We start from the raw sequence: 26,192 nt of genomic DNA, 5'->3' as shown, positions 1-26,192 counted from the left end.
TTTAGGTTCTTTCAGCCTGTCTCCCACCCCAAAGATGAAAACCAGTCTCATTCTCCAAGTCATTCCCGTTCAAAGCAGCAATGAATTCCCCTTGACCTTGCCCAAACCCAACTCGATCTTTTCCCAGTTCTGACGAAAGGTCTTTCACCTGAAACGTTAGCTCTGCTTTTCTCTTGACAGGTTCTCTCCATAACCTGCTGGCTATTTCCAGCCCTTTCGGCTTTATTTCAGATTTTCAGCATCTGCAATATTTTTGCTTCAAATTAAGGCTCTGGTGGCACGGTAGCGCAGTGGTTAGCACTGCTGCCTCACGGCGCCGAGGACCCGGGGTTTGATCTCGGTCACTGGCCGCGTAGAGTTTGCACATTCTCCCCGTGCCTGTGTGGGTCTCACCCCCACAAACTTAAAAAGATGTGCAGGTTAGGTGGGCTGGCCACACTAAATTGCCCCTTAATTGGAAAAAAGGAATTGGATACTCTAAATTTTATTTTTAACAATGAAGGCTCTTGCTTCATTTTTACAATGACAGCTCTGATCGGGGAGCCAAAGACCGATATATTTTTAGTTGAAAATTATGGTTTTATATCCTGTCCAAAGAGGATTTTTTAAAAAGATAAATATGCAAATTTAAGAACATTATAGAACAAAGAACAATAGAGAAAAGCAAATTACTGCAGATGCTGGAATCTGAAATGAAAGAGAAAATGCTGGAAAATCTCAGCAGGTCTGGCAGCATCAGTAGGGAGAGAAAAGAGCTAATGTTTCGAGTCCGATGTCTCTTTGTCAAAGCACAGGAACAGGCCCTTCGGCCCTCCAAGCCTACATTGGTCATGGTACCAACCTTTGCCAAAATCCTCAGCACTTCCTTGTGCCGTATCCCTCTATACCCATCCTATCCATGTGTTTTGAACGGCGTTAATGTATCTGCTTCCACAACCTCCCCTGGCAATACGTTCCAGGCACTCACCACCCTCTGTGTAAAAACCCTGCCTCACACAAACTTTGCCCCATGGACCTTAAACCTATGCCCCCTGGTGACTGACCCCTCCACCTTGGGAAAGAGTGCCTGCCCATCCACTCTATCCATGTCCCTCATAATCTTGTAGACCTCTTATCAGGTCACCCCTCAACCTCTGTCTTTCTAATGAAAACAGTCCAAATCTATTCAGCCTCTCAACATAGCTAACACCCTCCAGACCAGGCAACATCCTGGTAAACCTCCACTGCACCCTCTCCACAGCCTCCACTTCCTTGTGGTAGGCAGAATTGTGCGCAATATTCCAAGTGTGGCCTTACCAAGGTTCTATACAACTGTAGCATGACTTGCCAGTTTTTATACTCGATGTCCCATCCAATAAAGGCAAACATTCCGTATGCTTTCTTGACTACCTTGTCTACTTGTGTTGCCACCTTCAGTGGAGCTGCATGCCTCTCTGACTTTCTATATTCCAAAGTTTTGCCATTTACGGTACATTTCCCCTCTATGTTAATCTACCAAAATGCATTACCTCACATTTGTCCGGATTAAACTTCATTTTCTATTTTCTGCCCAAGTCTCCAACCTATCTATGTCCTGCTGTATCCTCTGACAATCCTCAACACTATCTGCCACTCCACCAACCTTGGTGTCATCCGCAAACTTATTAATCAGACCAGCTACATTTTCCTCCAAATCGTTTATGTATACTACAAACAACAGAGGCCCCAGCACAGATCCCTGTGGAACACCACTAGTCACAGCCTTCCATTCAGAAAAGCACCCTTCTACTGCTACCCTTTGCCTTCTGTGACTGAGTCAGTTCTGTATCCATCTTACCACCTCACCTCTGATCCCGTGTGACTTCACCTCTTGTACCAGTCTGCCATGAGGCACCTTGTCAATGACTTTACTGAAGTCCATGTAAACAACATCCACCGCCCTCCCCATATCAATCACCTTTGTTACCGCCTCAAAAAACTCGATCAAATTAGTGAGGCACGACCTCCCTTTCACAAAACCATGCTGTCTATCGCTAATGAGTCTATTTGTTTTCAAATGGATATAAATCCTGTCCCTGAGAATTCTCTCCAATAATTTACCTACTACTGACATGAGGCTCACCGGTCTATAGTTTCCAGGATTATCCCTGCTACTTTTCTTAAACAGCTGTACCACATTAGCTAGTCTCCAGTCCTCTGGGATCTCCCCTGTAGCCAATGAGGATACAAAGATGTCAGTCAAGGCCCCAGCAATTTCCTCCCTTGCTTCCCTCAGTATTCTGGGGTAACTCCCATCCGGCCCAGGAGACTTATCTACCGTAATGTTTTTTAAAAGACCAAATACCTACTCTTTTTCGATATTAACATGATCCAGACTGTCCACACACCCTAGCCAAGAATCATCTTCCACAAAGTCCCTTTCTTTGGTGAACACTGATGTAAAGTACTCAATTAGTAACTCACCCATTTCCTCTGGCTCAACACATAGATTCCCCCCACTACCCTTAAGTGGTCCGATCCTTTCCCTGGCCACCCTCTTGCTTTTTACATATGAATAAAAACCTTTGGATTCACCTTAATCCTACCTGCCAAGGACTTTTCATGACCTTTCCTCGCCTTCCTAATTTCTTTATACTCCTCAATGGTTTTGACTGTCCCCACCCTTCCAGACATGTACAAAAGTCTCTTTTTTCATTTTGATGAGGTTCACAATATCCCTCGTTATCCAAGGCTCCCTAAACTTCCCATACTTATCCTTCCTTCTCTTAGGAACGTGACTTTCTGAATCCTAATCAACTGTCGCTTGAAAGACTTCCGCATGTCCGATGTTGATTTACCCTCCAACAGCTGCACCCAATCCAAATTCTTCCATTTCTGTCTAATGTTATCGTAATTTGCCTTTCCCCAGTTTAGCACCTTAACGCGAGGGTTACCCTCATCCCTATCCAAAAGTACCCTAAAAATTATGGAATTGTGGTCACTACTCCCAAAATGTTCCCCTACTGGAACCTCAACCACCTGCCCAGGCTCATTCCACAATACCAGATCCAGTACTGCCCCTTCCCTAGTTGGACTATCCACATATTGCATCAAGAAGGCTTCCTGAGGGGAGCACGGTGGCACAGTGGTTAGCATTGCTGCCTCATGGCACCAAGGTCCCAGGTTCGATCCCGGCTCTGGGTCACTGTCGGTGTGGAGTTTGCACATTCTCCCCGTGTTTGCGTGGGTTTCGCCCCCACAATCCAAAGATGTGCAGGTGGATTGGCCATGCTAAAATTGCCCCTTGATTGAACAAATGAATTGGGTACTCTAACTTTATTTTTAAAAAAGAAGTCTTTCTGGATACACCTTACAAATTCTGCCCCATCCAACCCTCTAGCACTAAGTGAGCCCCAGTCAATGTAGAGGAAATTAAAATCCCCCACCACAACAACCCTGTTACTTTAGCACCTATCCAAAATCTCTCGACCTATCTGCTCCTCTATCTTTCGCTGGCAGTTGGGAGGCCTGTAATAAATGCCCAACATTGTGACTGCCCCCTTCCTGTTCCCGAGCTCAACCCAGATTGCCTCATTGCATGAACCCTCCGAGGTGTCCTCCCGCAGTACGGCTATAATATTCTCCTTCACCAGTAATGATACTCCCCCCACCCCTTTTACATCCCCCTCTATCTCTCCTGAAGCATCTATATCCTCCAACGTTCAGCTGCCAGTCCTGCCCTTCCTTTAACCGCGCTTCTGTGATAGTCACAACATCATAATTCCAAGTACTTATAAATGCTCTAAGTTCATCTGCCTTACCCGCTATACTTCTGGCATTGAAACTTCAAACCACTGTGTTTGAGCAGACAGGGTGATGTTCTTCTCTTTTTTATAGTGTGTTATCTTGGAATGTTCCTTTAAACTTTTACACGACCTGAAAAAAATGCTTCATAATTCACCAACCTGATGTATGTCTTCACTTTTAGATTCTAACTGGGCCACGATGCTTTGCATACACCCTTTTCTGGAGCACAGTGTAGCCTGCAAAAGGAAAACAGGCACAGAAGACGAAACGAATGAGCACATCTCATTGACCAAACATTTTGATTCCCTCTCCTCACGATATTTCAGACCAAGGGAAAACCTCTGATTGGTTGTTTTATGGGACATCGTGGCTCCACTGGGAAGATGAGAAAATGATTCATTACGGCAACATCTTCAATCAGCTTGATTTTAAATGGGCCAGTCTTGCGATAAACTATTGAATTGATTCTGTGTGGTGGATTAGCCGAACTGAGCCAAGTGTCAGGTTGTTTCAGTAGATCCCGTACCCAGTGCTGGGAAGCGAATGGAAAAATCTATGTGGCCAACATTCCCAAAGCTGGTGATGATATTCACTGGACCTGAAGGAAAACTGCATCGACTGTGATACCGTCCAAAGGTTTTTTTTTAAAATTTAGATTACCAAATTATTTTTTCCAATTAAGGGGCAATTTAGTGTGGCCAATCCACCTACTCTGCACATTTTTGGGTTGTGGGGGCGAAACCCACGCAGACACGGGGAGAATGTGCAAACTCCACACGGACAGTGACCCAGAGCCGGGATCGAACCTGGGACCTCAGCGCCGTGAGGCGGTTGTGCTAACCACTGTCCAAAGGTTGGCTAACTTACTGAAACTCACAATTGCGACTCCCACATGGAGAACAACTGTCTTGAGGTTCTGGTTGGAATAATATCTTAACAAGTATTAAGTTTCATTAAGAGAGGGTGAGGGAAAGGGGGAGGCTTGTTGCAAGAGGACGGTATCGTCATTCCTGTCATTTTGTTCATTTATTCAATGTGGGTGCCATTGGCTGGGCCAAAATTCATTGCCCATCCCTAATTGCCCTCAAGTGGTTTGCTAGACCATTTTAGAGGGTTTAAAAAAAAAACAGTCAAGGATATTGGTGTGGGTCTGGAGTCACATATAAGCTGGAATTCTCTGGCAGTTGGGATTTTGTGTTCCCGCCAGCAGAACCCCACCCTCACGGTTTCCCGACAGTGTAGGGTGGCTTCAATAGGAAATCCCATTGGCAAGCGGCGGGAGTAGATAATCCTGCCACCAGCAGATGGCACCTCCCTGAGAAACACGGGGCTGGGGGACCGGAGAATCAAATCCATAGGCCAGACCAGGTAAGGACAGCGTATTTCCTTCCTGAAAGGACATTAGGAAACCAGTTGGGCTTTTACGACAATAATTTTACGGTCGTTGTTCGACTTTTGCTGAATTCAAATTTCACCATCTGGGATTGGAATCCGGGTCCGCAGAGCATTAGCCTGGGCCTCTGGATTACTGGTCCGCTACTCAGCCACCTTCCTATCAGGAACAGCGATTGCCCATGACCAGTTTGAACGTTCCATGTGATCCGTAACTGTTTTGGAAAAGGTTAAACAGTCTGCCCTCTCTGACCTGTAGGAACATAGGACTTAGAAACAGGAGGAGGCCATTCAGCCCCTTGGGCCTGGTTCGCCATTCCTTAAAATGGCTGCTGATCTGGCTGTGGTCTCGACTCCGTGTTCTTGACTGCCCCGACATAGCCCTCGACACCCTCATCTGTCAAAAATCTATCTACTCAGGCTTGAACAAATTCAATGACCCGGCCCCCACTGCTTTCTGTAGAAGAGAATTCCACATACCAACCACCCTCGGAGAGAAAATAATTCTCCTCATCTCGGACTTAAAAAGGGGGCTTCTCATTCCAGAAGATTCGCTGTTTCAATAACGGATGAGTTGCAGATCAGATTATATATTCATCAATAAACTTAAAAGATTGCCAAACATAAATTGACAGAATGAAAACGAATTTCATCTACTGGCAAATAAACGGATCTGAAAAGTTTTAATGTCAATCTGATTGACTTCTATGTCGGTCGACACCAGCTTCTCTTCCATCAATCTTGGCTTGATGTGAACATTGTAATGAGGTAAAAATTATCCGAAAGATTGAGTATATTGGGAATTCCCACTCGACCAGTACGGAGTGAATGATTGCTTCCCGCTTCCCTCTGCCCGTGGTATATTAATTCCAGGCGTTCAATAGTTATTATCATAGATTTACACAAGTTATATCATTGTATTGATCTTCAGTAACTGTGATCCTTTTAATTCCACAGCAACAGATGGAGTACAATGAATACCCACATATATCTTAACACGAGAGGTTAGGCAATACGCACCGAATTTGTGCTGTTTACCATGCGGAATAAAGTTAGCACTTGTACAAGCACTAATCGTACATTGATAATTGGTTCGGGGGGGAAACAGATCATTACTTTGAAATCTGCTTTAACACAAGAACGTGAAAGTATAGTCAACAGTAAAGCAGGTGGATTGGCTATGATAAATTGCCCTTAGTGTCCAAAATTGCCCTTACTGTTGGGTGGGGTTACTGGGTTGTGGGGATAGGGTGGAGGTGTTGACCTTGGGTAGGGTGCTCTTTCCAGGAGCCGGTGCAGACTTGATGGGCCGAATGGCCTCCTCCTGCACTGTAAATTCTATGATTCTATAACAGACTTTAAGAGGACATAGACAGGCTGGTGGAATGGTGGACAAACGGCAGGTGAATTCAATTCATAAAGGAGTGAGGTGATAGATTTTGCAAGGAAGAATAAGGACTCAGTACAAGCTAAATGGTACAACTTTAATGTGGGTGTAGGAAAGAGAGAGATGCTAGAGGATATTTGCACACAAAAGCCTGAAGATGACAAGACAGGCGAACAAGGCGATCAATAAAAATATAGGATCCTGGGCTTTGTGACTGGAAGCATAGGTTACAAAAGCCAGGAAGTTATGCTAAATGCGTATAAAACTCTACTTCTGTCCCAAAGGAATCTTGCATCCAATTCTGGGCACCACACTTCAGGAAGACCATTAAGGCTTTGGAAAAGGTATCAAAGAGATTTACTAAAATAGTGCTTGTGATGGGGGCTTACAATCACATAGATAGATTGACCCTGAGGGTCTCCCCCTTGGAACAGAAAATGCTGAGAGGAAGTTTGATAGAAGTGTTCGAAATCAGAAAGGGCTAAACAGGGGTAAATGGAGAGAAACTGTTTCTAATGGCTGAAGTGTTGAGAACTAGACAACACAGATTTAAGGTGATTGATAAAAGTACCAGTGGTGGCACAAGGGAAATAATTTTTGATGCTACAAGTAGTCAGGATTTGCAATGCTTGACAGAGTGTTGGTTTTGTATCCAATAGGAATCTTGAAGGAGAAGAAAAGTGCATGGATAGCGGGAAAGAGCAGAGATTCATTACACAAACTGGGTGGGAAGACAATGGTGGTAATGTCATTGGATTGAGACCCAGGCTTTGGAGACATGGGTTGAAATCCCAACACTGCTATACCAGCTTGTGGAATTAAACTCGAATGATAAATCTGGAATTATAAAGTTGATGGTGACCATGGCAACTATCACTGAATGTTGTAAAAACCCACCTGATTCACTACTGCCCCTTTAGGGAAGGAAATCCGCCATCCTTACCCGGTCTGGTTTATATGTGACTCCAGACCCACAGCAATGTGGTTGGTTGACTCTGGACTGCCCTCTGAAATGGCCAAGCAAGCCACTCCATTCAAGGGCAATTAGGGATGGGCAACAAATGCTGGCCTTGCCAGTGATACCCACATCTCATGAAATAATAAATTGGTCGCTTTCTGTGCTGTATTGTTTTATTATTGCGAGCAGGCCAATTGCCACCCACCCCATCAATATGTAGTCACATCATGTGCCCCTAATTTCCTACTCTTGCACGAACATTGTGATGCACCGTCAATTACCACAAGACGAGAATGGTGGAACAATTGAGGCTTTATTGAACAAGATGTTGTGCCTCCTGTAGCTGGAACCAGAATGGCTGCAGCGCCGGAGAGCACACACTTTTATACGGCACCTGCTGGGCGGAGCCAGCAGGCAGGGATTTACCATTGTACCTCTAATATACAGGCAGTGCCGTAATACATATAATATACCACTAGTGGTGACTACCACACATTGTAACATATGAGCAGAAACATCATAAAGGTCGTAATAGCAGCCACAGGAGTGGTGTGATCCGCCTTGAGTCCTCCGAACATTATTCTTGTACTAAAAGCAAAGGCTACTCTGCAAATCCTTCTCTCTTTTTTCTAATTCAGCACTTCAGGTGTACATGGAGACGGTGCAGTTAGTTACTCACCTTATTGACTACATCTCCGAAGGTGAGGTTAGTCAGGGCCATTCCTGCATACCGACGCAGGGCTGAATTCAGTGGATCATTGGTGGGCCCATACATGTCACAATCAACCTGAAGAAGTTCAGCAACGGCCTGCAAGCCTCCTGCATTTGGGAAGGGGAGCAGGGCGAGAAAGTAACAACTGTAAGACTCACAAGTCTCAGAAATAGAAACAGGAGATGTTTGAAATGCTCAGCAGGTCAGGCAACATACGTGGAGAGAGGAGCTATCAGGTCAATCGCCTCTCATTAGAACTGAAAAAAGTTAGAGATGTAACAGGTGATATTTTGCAGAGCTTGTTAGGATCCAGCAGGTGATCTTGTTCCAAACTAGTTTTTTTCCCAACAATTCATGATTCAAAATGACTCAATTACAGAACCTGAGACCTCTATGAGTCAGTTGAAATGCCATGATGTGGGAATGCTGGCGTTGGACTGGCGTGGGCACAGTAAGAAGTCTTCCAACACCAGGTTAAAGTCCAACAGGTTTGTTCCGAATCACTAACTTTCGGAGCACAGCTCCTTCCTCAGGTGAAGGAAGGAGCCTTCACCTGAGGAAGGAGCAGTGCTCCGAAAGCTCGTGTTTGAAACAAACCTGTTGGATTTTAACTTGGTGTTGTAAGACTTCTTACTGTGCTCAGTTGAAATGAACACAGTCTCCTGAGTTGAAATTGAAATTCAGGGCTCCGAATCTCAACTGCACAGTTACATTTCTTCATCAAATTTCTCTTGTGGATCTGTGCCGGGTCTTCTATTATTTGTCATTTATATAAATGACATAGATGACGAAGTGGGGGGGATGGATCAGTACGTTTGCGGATGACACAAAGATTGGCCGGGTGGCTAACAGTGAGGTTTAGTGTCTGGGGTTACAGGAAGATACAGGCGGGATGGTCAAATAGGAAGATAGTGGCAGATGGAATTTAACAATGAAATGTGTGAGGTGATGTACTTTGGAAGGGGTCATTCTACAAGGGAGTATTCAATGAACGGCATGATATTTGGAAATTCTGAGGAACAAAGGACCTTGGCGTGTTTGTCCACAGATCTCTGAAGGCAGAAGGGTAGGTTAATAGGGTGGGGAAAAAGGCATATGGGGCACCTGCCTTTATCAATCGAGGCATAGATTACAAAAGCAGGGAGGTCATGTTGGAGTTGTATAGAACTTTGGTGAGGCCACAGCTGGAATACTGTGTGCAATTCTGGTCACCACATTATAGGACGGATGTGATGTCACTGGAGGGGGTGCAGAGGCGATTCACCAGGATGTTGCCTGGGATGGAACATTTAAGTTATGAAGAGCGGTTGGGTAGTCCTGGGTTGTTTTTGCTGAAGCAGAGAAGACTGAGGGGTGACCTGATCGAGGTGGACAAGATTATGAGGGGCACGGACAGGGCGGATAGGGAGCAGCTGTTCCCCTTGGTTGAAGGTTCAGTTATGAGGGGACACAAGTTCAAGGCGAGGGACTGGACGTTAGGGGGGGGATGTAGGGAAAACTATTTTACCCAGAGGGTGGTGATGGTCTGGAACACACTGCCTGGGAGGGTGGTAGAGGCGGGTTGCCTCACATCCTTTAAAAATTACCTGGATGAGCACTTGGCAAGTCATAACATTCAAGGCTATGGGCCAAGTGCTGGCAAATGGGATTAGGGAGGCAGATCAGGTGTTTTTTATGTGTCGGTGCAGACTTGATGGGCCGAAGGGCCTTTTCTGCACTGTGTTTTCTGTGATTCTCTGATGAGGAATTCCAAGATTAAGGACAATAAGTGGAGATGTGAGGATGATGCATGACTGCGCTTTCTAAGAGCTGGCAGGTGACAATGGGCCGAATGGCTCCCTTCTGTCAGCTATGATTCTGGAAAGCATCTGGTCTAGTAAAAGAATTGAAAAGGGACAATGTTGGTTGGCTGGCAGCTTTGAGTGACTGTTTGCATTTGAAGTCAGAAAAATACTTTTCACTGTACCTCGGTACACTTGACGATAAACGAATCCAATCCAATCCAAATCACAATGGTACGAAATCAAGACTATAATCATGAGCTACACATTTTCCCCATGGTGGTACAGTAACACTTGAGTCTTTGCCCCAAAATTCCTCTTTGAAGTCGGAAAAAAAAACGTCAACAGGGTTGGTTACATTTCTCATGACCTCCTCAAAGCCTACCTCTGTAACCTCGTCATCACAAACCGCCCCTAATCTTCTCCATTCCTTTCTCAGTGTCCACAACCAGCACTACCCACCCCCCCCCCCCCCCCCCCCCCCCCACCACCTCCCCAACAACCTAAAGTGCCATTATTTCTGTTCATTAAAGCACAATATATGTGCAGTTAGTACCATTAATAACAGCTGGCCGTGGCTGGAACTCTAGTCCTCTAATAAGACTCCAGCGGGCATAATTATCTTCGCATGTACTACACTATGTTCTGTGTCACGCACATGAATGAGCTCCAGTTAGTCTGGCCATTTTAGGCTTCAACCTTGGGTTTATTACATCTCACCTTTTCTCAAGGGCTTGTTCCTTTGAAATGCTCCATAAAATCCAATCACAAAACCAAATTTTCCTCTGCAAGGTACCACCAACTAAAATGAAGAATTCATGGGGACACCCAGAGGACATCCAAGAAACAGCTAAATAACAGTTTTTGCAACTTGCCAAGTTCATTCATGGCGCGTCGGTACTCTTCATCGAAAGACAGCTTCATTATTGCACACATTGCCTGGCAGATCTGAGGCTCAATGGGCAGCGGCACTACAAGGAGAAAAGAAGATTCAAAATTCAGCAGCATCCAGTTCCAGCTTTTGTCCCTAGCTGTCTCCTTCGCCTCCTTTTCTTAACTTCTTATGGCATTTAGTTCCACAAATGTAATCAGTAAGGGAATCAAGGGTTAGGGGACAAGGCAGGAAAATGGAATTGAGGTTTATTAGATCAGTTCTCACTTAATGGCGGCGCAGACTCGATGGGACAAATGGCCTCCTTCTAGCTCCTACATCTCGGCCTAGGTGCCGATAACTCTCCCCTAGCTCGTCCAAGTGACCCCACTGAGATCAGCTAGATTGTAGCAGACCATGAGGCAAAGAGCAGAGATATCTTGAAGGGGAAGCTGATTAAGTACATGAGAAAGGGGTATGCTAATAGTGTCAGATGAAGTACGTTGGGAGGAGATTTGTGTGGAGCTTAAACACTGGCCTGGACCATTTGGGCAAATGGCCTTTTTCTGTGCTTTAAATTCCGTGAAAGGTGGAATTTTCTTGTCTTTCTAACTTTAAAAAAAAAAAAATTTTATTCTCCTTTTTCACATTTTCTCCCACATTTACACCCAACAATAAACAATAATCAGTAACGAATGTAATGTGCATCCCCATATCATTAACAACGATCCCATCTCCCACAAAACCCCAGACATTGGCCCGCATGTTAACATAAACAAATGACAAAAAGGAACCAAGAATCACCCATAGTCACCATCAACACCCACCGCCCCCTCCCCCCAACCCTCTCAGCCCCCAACTCCCCCCCCCCCCCAATGTTCGATGTGATCCAATTCTTGGAAGTGCATAATGAATAACACCCATGAATTGTAGAACCCCTCCATCCTTCCCCTCAGTTCAAATTTGACCTTTTCAAGCATTAAGAATTCCAGCAGGTCCCCCGGCCACGCCAGGGCACAGGGTGGAGGTTGATCTCCACCCTAACAGGATCCGCCTTTGGGCGATCAATGAGGCGAAGGCTATGATATCTGCCTCCGCGCCCTTTTCCAACCCCGGCTGGTCCGACACCCCGAATATGGCCTCCCGAGGACCCGGGTCCAGTTTCACGTGCACCACTTTAGAGATTACCCTAAACGCCTGAAATTAATGAAATGAAAATTGCTTATTGTCACAAGTAGGCTTCAAATTAAGTTACTGTGAAAAGCCCCTAGTTGCCACATTCCAGTGCCTGTTCGGGGAGGCTGGTACTTGAATTGAACCGTGCTGCTGGCCTTGGCCTGCTTTACAAGCCAGCTATTTAGCCCACTGTGCTAAACTAGCCCCTATCCACCTCCTTCCAATAATCCTCCAGCTTTGGACAGGACCAAAACATATCTTGTCTTTCTAACTTAATGCTACGTTGAGAATTTACTTTACCTATTGCGTCAGTGTTGGGCAAGCTTACAGCTTTTACAGTGCACTCCTTCAGAGATGTTTCGACCTGGTTTTGGGAAAGTTAGTTATTTTTATTTGTTGCTGGGATGTGGGCAACACTGCCAAAGTTACAATTGCTGTCCATTCTTAATGCATTAAGAACATGGGTGGTAGGTCTTCTCCTTGTTCAGTGATTGTGGTGTCAGCTGAAGGGCCACATCTAGGCTACATCAGAGGCCACTAAGAATCAACCACATAGTGTTGGAGGCACACACATGTAGACACAAGGCAAGGATTGATAGACTGAGATCTTTTCCTCCTCAAAGAAAGGTTGAGGGGGTGACCTACTAGAGGTCTTTAAAATAATGAAAGGTTTTGGTCGAGTGGGTACAGAGAGAATGTGTCCTCTTGTGGGCAAGAACCTATCTAGAATCCACCAATATAGAAGTCACCAAGAAATCCAATTGGGAATTCAAGAAAGGACCTCTTTCCCCAAATGGTGAGAATGTGAAACACACCAGCACAGGGAGTGCTGGGAGCGAATAGTATATTTAGTGCATTTAAGGGAATCTAGACAAGAATCTGAGGGAGATGGGGATAAAGGAATACAATGGTAGATTTGGATACTGAAAGATTCAAAAAAAAAATTTAGAGTAGCCAATTCATTTTTTCCAATTAAGGGGCAATTTAGCATGGCCAATCCACCTACCCTGCACATCTTTGGGTTATGGGGGCGAAACCCACGCAGACACGGGGAGAATGTGCAAACTCCACACGGACAGTGACCCAGAGCCGGGATCGAACCTGGGACCTCGGCACCATGAGGCAGCAGAGCTAACCCATGCGCCACCGTGCTGCCCTTGGATACTGAAAGATGACAGGCAGCTCGAGAAGAGCATAAATATTGCATGGATTAATTGTATATCCTATGTAATCCATCACAATTATGGTAGAAGTGGAATTATTTAGTAGAATTAGTTGTGTCCTTAACGACAATCACTAACACTAGTAGCCATTAATGTTCTGGTGCCCACAAATTACCAGACGTTTTTCTTATTCTTTCAGGGGGTGTGGCCTGGCCAGCATTTATCCCAAATTGCCCTCGAACTGAGTTATGAATCGCCATATTTCTGTTGGTCTGGAGTCACCTTGGTCAGAAAGGACAGCAGATTTCCTTTCCTGAAGGGCATTTGTGAACCAGATTGGTTTGAATGTGATTTCCACCATGTGCTGTTCTGGGATTCGAACCGGGTCCCCAGAGCAGTATCCTGGGTCTCTGGATTACCAGTCCAGTGGCAATACCACTGCCCCACCACCTGTGGCCACTGGTGATACTGGAACTCACAATCTAATCCAGTACCATGATCTCTACATGACTGTACTTTAAATTAATTATCATTTGCTTTTGTAGATAAAACTTTGTGGCTTTTGGAATCATAAATCTATAGAAGTTTGTCTTGTGATCATTTTTGTACATTGAGAAACTTAACTGAAGGACATCACAAAGGTTCCAAACAGAAACTAAATAGGGTGTTGAAGGCAAATCCATCTCTACCTTTTAATAAGAATTAGATGAACACCTAAAGAAAAATCGTAATAAAATGTACCAGAAAGAACAAAATAATGGGACTGGAATTAATCGCTCTGATACAGAGCTGGTAGAATTTACAGTGCAAAAGGAGGCCATTCGCCCCATCAAGTCTACATCAGCCCTTGGAAAGGGAAACCTACCTAAACCCACACGTCCACCCCATCCCCATAACCCAGTAACTCTACCTAACCTTTTTTGGGACACTAAGGGCGATTTAGCATGGTCAATCCACCTAAACTGCACATCTTTGGATTGTGGGAGGAATCGTGGGTTTCCTCCGGAGCACCCGGAGGAAACCCACGCAGACACGGGGAGAACGTTCAGACTCTGCACAGACAGTGACCCAAGCCGGGAAACGAACCTGGGACCCTGGCACTGTGAAGCAAGAGTGCTTACCACTGTGCTACCGTGCTGCCCGATAGTAAACAAGACACGATGGGCTGAATAGTCAAAACCTCTGCAATTCTAAGAAAGGGTGAGATCTACCATTAGTGATTAATGGTCACAAGCTTGAGTTTCAAAAGCCGATAAAAAGGACTTGAGATCTGAAAAACTGCAAAATAAAAAGATTGGTTCTCAAAGCCCCAGGCTAACTTTACGAGTATCAGTGCATGAAGACTGAAAAGCTTCAGGCAATAGCAAAGGTGCCAGCCACCTATTGTTTTGCCTCAGCTGAAAATTGCCAGTGCTGCAGAAATCACAATATTGTTTTCTGCACGCAATGGGATTCACTGCAACACAAACATTTCAACCAGGTATTTTTAAATATACATCGCTTGATAGTACGAAACATGAAAATTGCTGAAAAGAAAGACATGTTGCCGAAACTTCTCGTCTCATTAGGTTAAAGGCAACAATGCCAAATCTCAAACAATCGCATCAATCTATATTACATAAGAGAAGGGCATGGTGGGCAAATTGATCCTGATTCGCTGAGGTATTGTCATGGCGAATGCCCGCTTGCTGCTTATCTCCAGTCACAAAAGATTGTTGGGATCATTTGAAATTTGGCATTCTGGTGTTTGTCCTGATGAGTGCAAGAATAAAAGCTTTGACAGCACATCCCTTTTCAGCAATATTTATCAATACACGGAAGATCCTGGGCGGGATTCACGCTACACTGCTCTGACGCTGGTCCGCCGATTCTCCAGTTACCGGAGAATCAGTGCCGTCAGGGGTCGTTTTCAACGGTCACCCCCCCCCCCCCCCACTCCCCGGCGATTCACCTTGCGCGATGGGCCGAGTGCCGGCTGTGTTAGACCGAGTCCTGCTTGTGTGGTCCGAGCCAGCGGGACTTCGCCGTTCATGTTGCAGGGGGTGGCCTGGCCCGGGGGGGGGGGGGGGGGGGGGGACCGATCCCGGGGCGGGGGAGGGGGGGCCTCCATGGTGGCCTGGCCCGCGATTGGGCCCTACCGATCGACGGGCAGGCTTTTCCTGGTGGAGGCCTATGTTCCTCTGCACGGGGCCTCTGTACCTCTCCGCCATGTTCCGTCGGGGCCGGCGCAGAGAAGGCAACTAGTGCGCATGTGCGAAGTCGCGCCGGCCGTGTTTGCGCATACGCGGACCCGCGGCGCCCGTTCTGACGCCGGTATCGGCAGCTGGAGCAACGCGAGGCTCTCCAGTGCCGTGTTGGCCCCCTGTGCGGCGCGGGATCGCCGATCCTGGGGCCTGTTGACGGCGTCGTAAACCGCTCCGGCGTTTACAAAGGCGTCAACACTTAGCCTCAGGATCAGAGAATCCTCTTTGGGTCACATAATGTTCTTTGTAGATCGGAGCAAAATAACCTTTGCAAACTGGTTTAGGTATTGGGGCAGATTCTCCGGTCTCCCTGCGGTGTGACTCTCAGCTGTCTACGGGATCTTCTGGTCAATGTCACTTCCCACTGAATCCACCCCATGCCACCGTGAAACCCGTGGCAGGGATACACAGTTGGCGGGACTGGAAGATTCTGTCGGCCTGAACAGCTGGAAGATCTCATCCATTGCGATGAAGAATGGGGCAATTACCTTAATCTTCCCCACAACCGCATCTTGTGAACCAAACGATGCACTGAGCCTCAACTCATTATCACTGCTGCTTCAAGTGTCTTTCCGAAACCCAATCTGGATTTACAGACTCGCAAAGATAGTGAGCATTTTCTCTTCTCCTTAACTGTGAGGCCAATCGGCAACTTCTCACTGAAGGGTGGAGGAGCTGGAACCAAACTCTTCCCACCCAAAAATAAACGCAACTAAAATTTCCAGTTGAAATCAATGAATAACATGCAGGAACCAACCCAAACCCAGGTTGGTTGGGCCAACAAAAATGGCAGTTTGTTTACTTACTGTTGTTAGAATCTGGACCATTTCCTTGCCTGTTAGTATCCAGCCATTCCCAGCACGTCTCGCAGTACAAGCGCACCTGCTCCAGAACGTGCAGGACACGCATTTCTCGTTTGGCCTGCCCTTCGTCGGGCTGGGAGTAGATGATGTTGTGGAGAGCGGCGCTGGCACGGGCCCGGGCCTCCTTACTGTTGTTGGAATTCCTGCTGGGCCCCGAGTCCCTCTCGCTGTCGTGCAGGAGCTGAATGAGCAGAGGGAGGCAGCCAGACTTGCGCATGGCGATACAGCTGTCCTGGGAGCTGGACATGGCGAGCAACGTCTTTGACATGTCATCCTTGTCACGGGCTGCCAGTCTAGAAAGCAGCCAGAACACCATCTCTACCTGCAGGGTGAGACACAGAAAGGCTTACTTCCTTTTTTTATTATTATCTATTTTTTGTCCCCTCCGGATTTTACAGGATCTGTACCAATTCTTGCAATAATTCCTTCCGCCTTAAGGCAGCACCGTCCAAACCCACGACCACTACCATCTAGAAGGACAAGGGCAGCAGATACCTGGGAACCCCACCTCCTGGAGGTTCCCCTCTGAGCTACGCACCACCCTGACTTGGAAATATATCGCCGTTCCTTCACTGTCGCTGGGGGCAAAATCCTGGAAGCCCCTCCCTAACAGCACAGTGGGTGTACCTACACCTCAGGGACTGCAGCGGTTCAAGAACGCAGTCCACCACCACCTTCTGAAGGGCAACTTGGGATGGGCAATAAACGCTGGCCTAACCAGCGGCATCCACATCCCATAAATGAATAATAAAAAAATGTTTTTAAACATTCCTCTTCCCTTGCTCTATTGAAGGTTTTCATTCAAGCTAGATTGTTGATAAGCAAACGGCAGCACTTTGCCCAAACAATAGCTGAAAATGCTTGAAACACTCAGCAGACCAGGCAGAACCTGTGGAGAGAAAGAGAGTTAATCCTTCAGGTCAATCATTCTTCATTTGCCTCACTGAATGGATATAGGGACACCTGACCATGGATGTTTCACTGGGAGTTTGTGTGCGTACATGGAGTTTATTGTGTGTGAATGGGAATCTTTTACACTTTTTGTCCAGTTACAACTGGACAAACACTTACCTTGCTGCCCAGGTTGTTCAGTCCTTGAGGTAAATTATTCATTGTGCTGTCTACAACTCGATCGTTCGAATTTCCATGACCCTGCACACAAACAAATGCATGGCTTTTTAGAAGGAAAATGTGACAGAGACACTCTTTATTTCGATTCGAAAAGCGTAATTGATTCAATTCTACTCGTTTACCCTTTGGTGAAGTCTGTGCCCATCAAAGGGGTAAATATTAACACGACCAAGTTCTGGCTTTGTCACCAACATTTTGATTTGTGTGGCGGACAGTTAGTTTCCTTAACGAGCCGAGTCTCTACCAGAAGCATGAATCTTACCGCACAGTACACTGTAAGGTGCACAAGATCAGCAGCTTCCCTTAATTACAGCACAATGTACCAGAGATTGTGTAGGATGGCCACCTTGTCCAAAAGGTGATAATTGCCACCTTGTCGTCAATTATCAAGTGTCAGCTTTGTCTCAATTGATAGGTACTCTTGCATCACAGGGTTGCTGGGTCAAGTCCCACTCCAGTGCTCAAGCACAACAGTCAATGCTGACACGACTTTGAGAAAGTGCTGGACTGACAGTTTAATACCTCAGCCAAAAGATAGCACCTCCGAGTCCCCATCTGCCTGCCCGTGTGTGCAAAAGATCCCATGACGTTACTTTGAAGAGGAGCTGGGTGGTTATCCCTGGCACCCTGCCCAACATTTATTCTTCAATCACCTTCACAAAAGCAGATTCATCTGGTCATTATCATGTTCCTGTTTGTGGGAGTTTGCTGTGCGCAAATTGGCTCCATATTCCCAGCATTACAACAGAGATTACAATTCAAAAGTACTTAATTAGCTACAAAGTGGTGTGAGATATCCAGTGGTCGTGAAATGTGGTGTAGAAATGGGAGCCTTTAAGGGCAGCATGGTGGCGCAGTGGTTAGCACTGCAGTCTGACAGTGCCAAGGTCCCAGGTTCGATCCCGGCTCTGGGTCACTGTCCGTGTGGAGTTTGCACATTCTCCCCGTGTCTGCGTGGGTTTCACCCCCACAACCCAAAGATGTGCAGGGTAGGTGGATTGGCCGCTAAATTGCCCCTTAATTGGAATGGGGAACTCTAAATGTATTTTTTAAAAAGAAATTGGGAGCCTTTCTGCCACAGTTTTGTCCATTCACCTGAACAGAAATGTCACATTCCAATTTTATGTTTCACCTATTTTAGCTACATCGCTGCCTTTCTTTGCATCATCAGCAAATGTGGATACATGGGCTTGGACGATACGTGCCCACACTGGGCATGATTTCACCCTGGTAATATAGGGTGGATGCCAACCCCACCATCTTCCCTCCCACCCCTGAGCTCACCAGCATAGAAACATAGAGATAGGAGCAGGCCATTCAGCCCTTCGAGCCTGTCCCATCATTCAATGAGATGATGGCTGATCTGTGACCTAACTCCATGTACCTGCCTTTGGACCATATCCCTCAATATCTTTGCTCAACAAAAATCTATCTATCTTATATTTAAAATTAACAAGTGACTTAGCTTTGACTGCTGTTTGTGGGAGAGTTCCAAACCACTACCAGCCTTTTAGTGAAGATGTTATTCCTAACATCTCTCCTGAACGGTCTAGCCCTAATGCTTAGATGATGCCTCCTAGTTTTAGAATTTCCAGCCAGTGGAAATAGTTCATCTTTAACCACCCTGTCTTTCCCTGTTAATATCATAGAATCCCTACAGTGCAGAAGGAGGCCATTCAGCCCATCGAGTCTGCACTCACCCTTCGAATGAGCACCCTACCCATGCCCGCCCCATTCTATCCCCATACATCCCTGCTCACTGAGGGGCAATTTAGCACGGCCAATCCACCTAACCTGCATATATCTGGACTGTGGGAGGAAACTGGAGCACCCGTAGGAAACCCACGCAGACACGGGGAGAACGTGCAAGTTCCACACAGCCACCCAAGGCTGGATTTGAACCCGGGTCCCTGGCACTGTGAGGCAGCAGTGCTAATCACTATGCCACCATGCCGCCTTATCTTGAATGCCTCAATCAGATCACTCCTTAACCTTCTAACTTCCAGATTAGTAACATGGGGTGGGAGTGTATTACATGGGGGGGGGGGGGGGGGGGGGGGGGGGGGGGGGGGGGGGGGGGCTGCTGAAATGGGCAGCCCACCTGCCATATTTAAATAATTCATTAAGGGTCAATGCAGCTTATTAACAAACCAATTGGTCCTGATAATACCCTGCCCACGTCAAAACATGTTTAGCAGAAATGGACATGGCATGTGTTGAACAAAAACCCTGAAAAAGGGTGGGAAGGAAGGGGGAGTACTATCTTCAGGGGGCAGCACTTTGCACACCAGGGAGCAGATCCCCTGAGATAGTACCACCCCGTTCTTCTTACCCATTAGCTCTACAAAACACACACCATCCGGCTGCACCAACCTCAAACTCAACAGGACCCGTCTCCGAGCAACCAACAAAGGGAAGGCAAGGACCTCTGCCCCCGCACTCGCCTGCTGCTCCAGCAAGTGCAAAAGCCCAAATATAGCCACCAAAAGCCATCTTTAAGGAATGCAATGAATAGTCATAGGCCCAGGACAGAGCTGTACAGAATCCTACTCATCATACCTGCCAAATGGAGCACTTGCCCATTATTCCTACTCTCTATTTGCTTCTGCTCAGCTCATTTCCAACCAGGCCAATAATTTGCCTTTAATTGCATGGGTTTCAGCTTTAATCATGGAATATACAGTGCAGAAGGAGGCCATTCAACCCATTGAGGCTGCGTCAGCCCTTGTAAAGAGCATCTTACGTAAGCCCACGCCTCCATCCGAACCCCGTAACCCAAGCTAACCTTTTGGACAATAAGGGCGATTTAGCATGGCCAATTCACCTAACCAGCGCATCTTTGGACTGTGGGAGGAATCTGGAGCACCCGGAGGAAAACCACGCACACACGGGAGAACGTACAGAACCCGGGATCCTGGAGCTGTGAGGCAGCAGTGCTAACCACTGTGCCACCGTGCCGTTCCTAATCTCTTACAAAGGACTTTATTAAACACCTTCTGGAACTCCATACAAATGTCATTAATCGACATTTCCACACCCGCTGCTTTTATCCCCTGTTCAGAAACTTCAATCAGATTCATCTGGCATGACCTGCCCGTTACAGATTCAGGCTGCCTCTCTGATAGTCTGAAACGTTTCAAGGTGGTTCAGCCACTTTAATTATAAACTGTAAGAGTTTCCCAATAATAAACAGTAGGCTAATTTGTCAATAATTCCCTGGTTTCCCTCTCTCACCTTTAATACATAGTAAGTAGTCGAAGAGGTAGGTTTTAAAGAGTATCTTAAAAGTGAAGAAACAGATAGGGAGGGAATTTCACAGCTTAGGTCCTTGATGCTGTGTTAGGGGAAATAAACATTCAGAAAGAGGAAGTTTAGAGCTAGCACCCCTGCATTAGATTAAAGAGCACCCACTAGTTAAATGTTTATACCACGAGTGAACTTTGCACACCCCAAGGATCTGGGATTTGTAGAACTCTCCAGCAAGGTTGTGGTTAGAAGGATAGACATTTAATCAGGAGCGCATAGCGAGTTCTGCTTTTGGGTGAAGGTTTAACACTCAGCCTATATAGACCAGATTGGAATTTAAAACAATGTTCTGTGTACTGACTAACTATGTAAATACAGTGTATATCTATGACTTAGAGCTGAGAGTGCTGTATTACAGTGGTGTCCATGTGACGGCTGTGTTAGAGGGGAGTGCTGCTTCAGAGCTTTCTCTGGGGTAGTGCTGTCCATGCTTGAATCATGATTAAACTATCACAACCTGAGTCTCTTGTGGTTAGTTCGTAGAAGCCCACCACGGCAATACTTAAAGCCACGGATGATAATGATGGGGCAAAGGGAATCAGGAATGCACAAGAGGACAAGTTTAGAGGATGGCAGAGTCGTTGGAAGGAATTTTCACTTGCTTCTAATATTATATAGAAAGTCAATACAAGTGTAGGTTTAGAAATTGCACAATTGCGAAGTTTTGACTCTCCGATCCGTCCACGATGCTGGTTGAGCTTCAGTTTACACATCTCAGCAGGGCATTTGAGATAAGTGGAAACAAATTGTTCCTTCATAAGATGGTATATTGGTCCGCTGTGTCATTTCGGGCCTCTCTTACACATCTATGGGCAATCGGTTAGAAAAGAACAGCGCTGGGGAACAAGCCGGTTCCTAAGTTAGTGAATCAAGTGTTCATTCTAGAGAACCAGAGAGCTGTGTGAGTTATGGTTAGTCGTAACTCACAGGCAATGACCTCTGCCAGAAGCCCACAGTGTCTCTGGAAATGCTACACTTGGCAGTCATGGCAGACATGGGCCTATTTTTTAAAAATATATTCTCGAGTTAAATATATTCTTCCATAGAGAATTTTAATAGTGAGAAAACCACTACTTAGGCTCCAGGGTATATCTCTGACAGATAAAAAAAAAATCCATTCCTGGGCTCCTGGGACGCTTGACCTGCGAAGTCTGAGAGATTCACTCCCATCAGCAAAATCAGTCATGCGAGCCTCAAACCTCTTAAAAAGACCAACATTATCTCTGGAGCAGACTTTCTAGGCAATAATTAAATGTATAGATTCAGATGAAGAGCAATAATATACGTAACCACTTCCCTCGCTAATCTTTCACTTCCACATGGAATTAATTGTTATTCGGTCGCTCACTGTAATACTTTGAAAGACAGAAGTTAACAAATGATTGTCAGGACTGTGAAAAATGTCACATAAATGATGAGCATTTGAATAGGCCCAATTTTGAAAAACTCTTAGCTGTCAAATTTTCTCCTGTGGTGATGTTTTACGTGTAAAATTATTCACTGCAATGAATTATTGCCAAACATCTAAATTGGAACATAGGAATGTACAAGACAGGAGACCATTTGGCCCATCGTCTGTATGGCAGCTCTCTGCAAGCAACTCCCACTTACCTCTCCTTTCCCTGTACCCCTGCAATTTGTTTCACTACAGATAATCATCCAATTTTCTCTTGGCTTCGATTGAATCTGCCCCCTCCACACTCTCAATCCATTCCACTCACTGCGTAAAAAAGCTTTTCCATATGGCACGTTGCTTCCCTTGCCAATCCTCTTAAATCAGTTTCGCCCCATCAATTCTGTCCAAACCTTTCATCATTGTGAACGCCTCAAGCTGAATTTTCCCATCTCCAAGGAGAACAGCCCCAAATCTATCGACACGAACAAAGTTTTTAAAAAATTCATTGACGGGATGTGGCCAGGGTTTATTTCAGAGGGCATTTAAGAGTCACGTGTGAGGGGGCAAGTTTAGTGAATCAGATGGGTTTTTATAACAATGGTTTCACAAGCGTGTGCATTAAATTTAATCGTCTTAGACTTTTAATTCCAGCTTTCAAATTCAAATTTCATCTTGTGCCGTGCGTTGAGTCTCCAGATCTTGTGCTGTGTCTTTGGATAACTAGTCTGCGTTGAATCTCTTCTGCCATTTGTTTGCCCATTCTATCAGCCTGTCTATGTCCTTTCACTGTTTATTACTACAATGCTCACAGTACTTCTAAGTTTGTGTCATTCACTAATTTTGAAATTGTGTCCAATACACTGTGAGGGCCCTTCCTATTGATTCCCTTATTTCCCTTTTCTTTAATTTTGCCATTATCAGTTTAACCCATGGATGCCTAATGAACCTATGTCTTTAGGTCGAGCAGCGGAAGTGAGGAACTCAAAAGTCACGACATAGTTCACTGTACTAGCCTTCGGACAGTAGAACCCAGACTTTTTGGCACCCGAGAGATCGGTGGGACTTGGTTCAATTGGTTGGCTGGTGGCCAATTAATTGGCCAAAAGGCCACATTTTACCCAGTAACTGGCAGTGATTGGATTCTACCCGAGTGGGATTTTTGTCAGAGAACCAGGAAAGCACAGTCGAGATCTGGACACTCAAGGGGAAAGGAGCGTCTCTCTCTCTCTCTCTCTCTCTCTGTCTCTGTCTCTGTGTCTCTCTCTGTTTCTGTCTCTGTCTCTCTCTCACTATGTCTCTGTCTCTGTCCCTCTCTCTCTCGCTATGTCTCTGCCTCTCTCTCGCTCTCTCTGTCTCTCTATCTCACTCGCTATGTCTCTCTCTCTCTGTCTCTGTCTCTCTCTCTGTTTCTGTCTCTCTCTCTCACTATGTCTCTGTCTCTCTCTCTCTCGCTATGTCTGTCTCTCTCTCTCTCTCTGTCTGTCTCTCTCTCTCTGTCTCTCTCTCTCTCACTCTGTCTCTGTCTCTTTCTCTCTCGCAATGTCTCTGTCTCTGTCCCTCTCTCTCTCACTATGTCTGTATCTCTCTCTCTCGCTATGTCCCTGTCTCTGTCTCTCTCTCTCTCTCTCTGTCTGTCTCTTTCTCTCTCGCAATGTCTCTGTCTCTGTCCCTCTCTCTCTCACTATGTCTGTCTGTCTCTCTCTCGCTATGTCCCTGTCTCTGTCTCTCTCTCTCGCTATGTCTCTGTCTCTCTCTCTCTGTCTCTCTCTCTCTCTCTCTCTCACTCTGTCTCTGTCTCTCTATGTCTCTCTCTCTCGCTATGTCTCTGTCTCTGTCCCTCGCTCTCTCACTATGTCTGTATCTCTCTCTCTCGCTATGTCTCTGTCTCTGTCTCTCTCTCTCTCACTATGTCTGTAGCTCTCTCTCTCGCTATGTCTCTGTATCTCTCTCTCTCACTATGTCTGTATCTCTCTCGCTATGTCTCTGTCTCTCTCTCTCTCATTATGTCTGTAGCTCTCTCTCCGCTATGTCTCTCTATCTATCTCACTCGCTATGTCTCTCTATCTATCTCTCGCTATGTCTCTCTATCTATCTCACTCGCTATGTCTCTCTATCTATCTCACTCGCTATGTCTCTCTATCTATCTCACTCGCTATGTCTCTCTATCTCTCTCTCTGTCTTTCTCTCACTCTGTCTCTGTCTCTCTCTCTCGCTATGTCTCTCTCTCTCGCTATGTCTCTGTTTCTGTCTCTCTCTCTCTTTGTCTCTCTCTCTCCCATGTTTATCTAGAAAAACTGCTGTATTTCTGAAACTGCAGAGACCTGGATGAATCTACAGTGAAAATCATTGCAGGATGAAAGCAGAAACCTTGAACTGAAAGCTGAGATTGAAGGAAGGTGTGTTAGAAGACAACCTTCTGAAACAAAGACTCTTATCCTTTTTGCTTATTATTTTTACACCCCTCTTTTCCCCTCTGCATTTGTTTGTCTGTCTTGTCTGTGTGTGTAAATGGTGGGGGGGAGAGTTATGGGGGGGGGGGTTAAGAAATAGATAATAATTAACCTGTTGTATTTGCTGCATACAGAATTATAGTTCTTGTTATTAATAAAAAATAATTGGGATTAACTTTACAAACCTGGTGACCGGAGTTATTGGGCAGCCAAAGGGAGAAAGGCTTTGGGTGTTTTTCCAAGAATGAATTATGAATTTCAATTGTGTTACGACTCAGGGTCAAGTGGGGCTGGAATTGACCGAGGACGAGCCCAGGGGGTCGTAACAGCACCCAAGTCTAGGATCAAGAAAAGCAGAGGTCCTAACACCAATCTCTAGTGAACCCCACTATATATATTATATACCGTATATACTCGCATAACATGCGACTTTTGAGCACCTAATTTGAAGCCTAAATTTCGGGGGTCGCATGATACGCGAGGTACAAAAATCGCGGGTGTGAAATGCTGGCCAAGATAAGTCACATAGCATCCAGCTGGCTTTACTAGCGTCGTTCAGCCACTTGCCGTTTCCATTCATAAAAACATGAATGGAAACGTCAAGTGGCTGAACATCTTCCCATCAGAATGCTGTGGTCAAAATCTGAAGAGTAGTATTCTGATGGGAAGATGGGAAGAGTGGATTCTGCTGTGAAAGCTGTTCGCGATTCGAACAGCTTTCCAGCTGGCTTTACTAGCGTCATTCAGCCACTTGCCGTTTCCATTCATAAAAACATGAATGGAAACGTCAAGTGGCTGAACATCTTCCCATCAGAATACTACTCTTCAGATTTTGACCACAGCATTCTGATGGGAAGATGTTCAGCCACTTGACGTTTCCATTCATGTTTTTATGAATGGAAACGGCAAGTGGCTGAACAACGCGAGCAAAGCCAGCTGGAAAGCTGTTCGAATCACGAACAGCTTTCACAGCAGAATCCACTCTGCAGAAACCACACACAATGATACCATTTGGAAGTTTTAGTTTCCAAAATTAATTTCCAAAAAAGTGACTCCCATGATACATGAGCTATACCATAAAATCATGTTTTCGGGATGAAAATTTAGGGGTCGCATGATACGCGAGATTGAAGGATACGCGAGTATATACGGTATATCTTCCCGTAATCCAATTAACAATGATTCATCACTACCCTCCATTTCATTTTTCTCCGGCTGATTTTGTATACATGCTGCCACTGCCCTATTACTCAGTGCGTTCTAACTTTGCTGACAGGCCTGTTATGCAGCACTTTATCAAATGCCTTTGGAAAAACAATGTACACCACATCAACTGTAGTGCCCTTATCAACCCTCTCCATAGTCTCATCAGAAAGCTCAAGCAAGTCAATGGGCAGTTAACAAACCATGCTGGTTATCCTTAACTCCACCTTTGGCCTGAATTGTTGTTTCTAAAAAAAATTCCCACCTCTGAAATTAAATTAAGTTGCTTGTAGAACCATCTATTTATCTCAGGAGGATTGGAATATTGTAGCCAGAATCTCCATAATTTCCACCCTTGCTTCCCTCAGTATCCTTAAATATATGTCATCTGGTCC

The 26,192-nt window shown here is 45.6% G+C and overlaps 1 protein-coding gene across 1 annotated transcript in view; it reads right to left on the bottom strand.

Moving 5' to 3' along the window:
* The window catches only part of apc2 (APC regulator of WNT signaling pathway 2), a 219,205-nt gene that overhangs the window by 15,403 nt on the left and 177,610 nt on the right, over positions 1-26,192 (bottom strand). Inside the window, 5 exon segments of the mRNA XM_038776515.1 lie at positions 3,924-4,001; positions 8,182-8,321; positions 10,871-10,966; positions 16,255-16,633; positions 17,383-17,463. Of these exon segments, the coding sequence (XP_038632443.1) occupies positions 3,924-4,001; positions 8,182-8,321; positions 10,871-10,966; positions 16,255-16,633; positions 17,383-17,463 (774 nt within the window).

Source organism: Scyliorhinus canicula, chromosome 18 (assembly GCF_902713615.1).
Source record: "Scyliorhinus canicula chromosome 18, sScyCan1.1, whole genome shotgun sequence".
NCBI classification, from domain to species: domain Eukaryota; kingdom Metazoa; phylum Chordata; class Chondrichthyes; order Carcharhiniformes; family Scyliorhinidae; genus Scyliorhinus; species Scyliorhinus canicula.
Note: the sequence above shows the minus strand (reverse complement) of the source record. Positions and strands in the feature narration are given on the sequence as shown.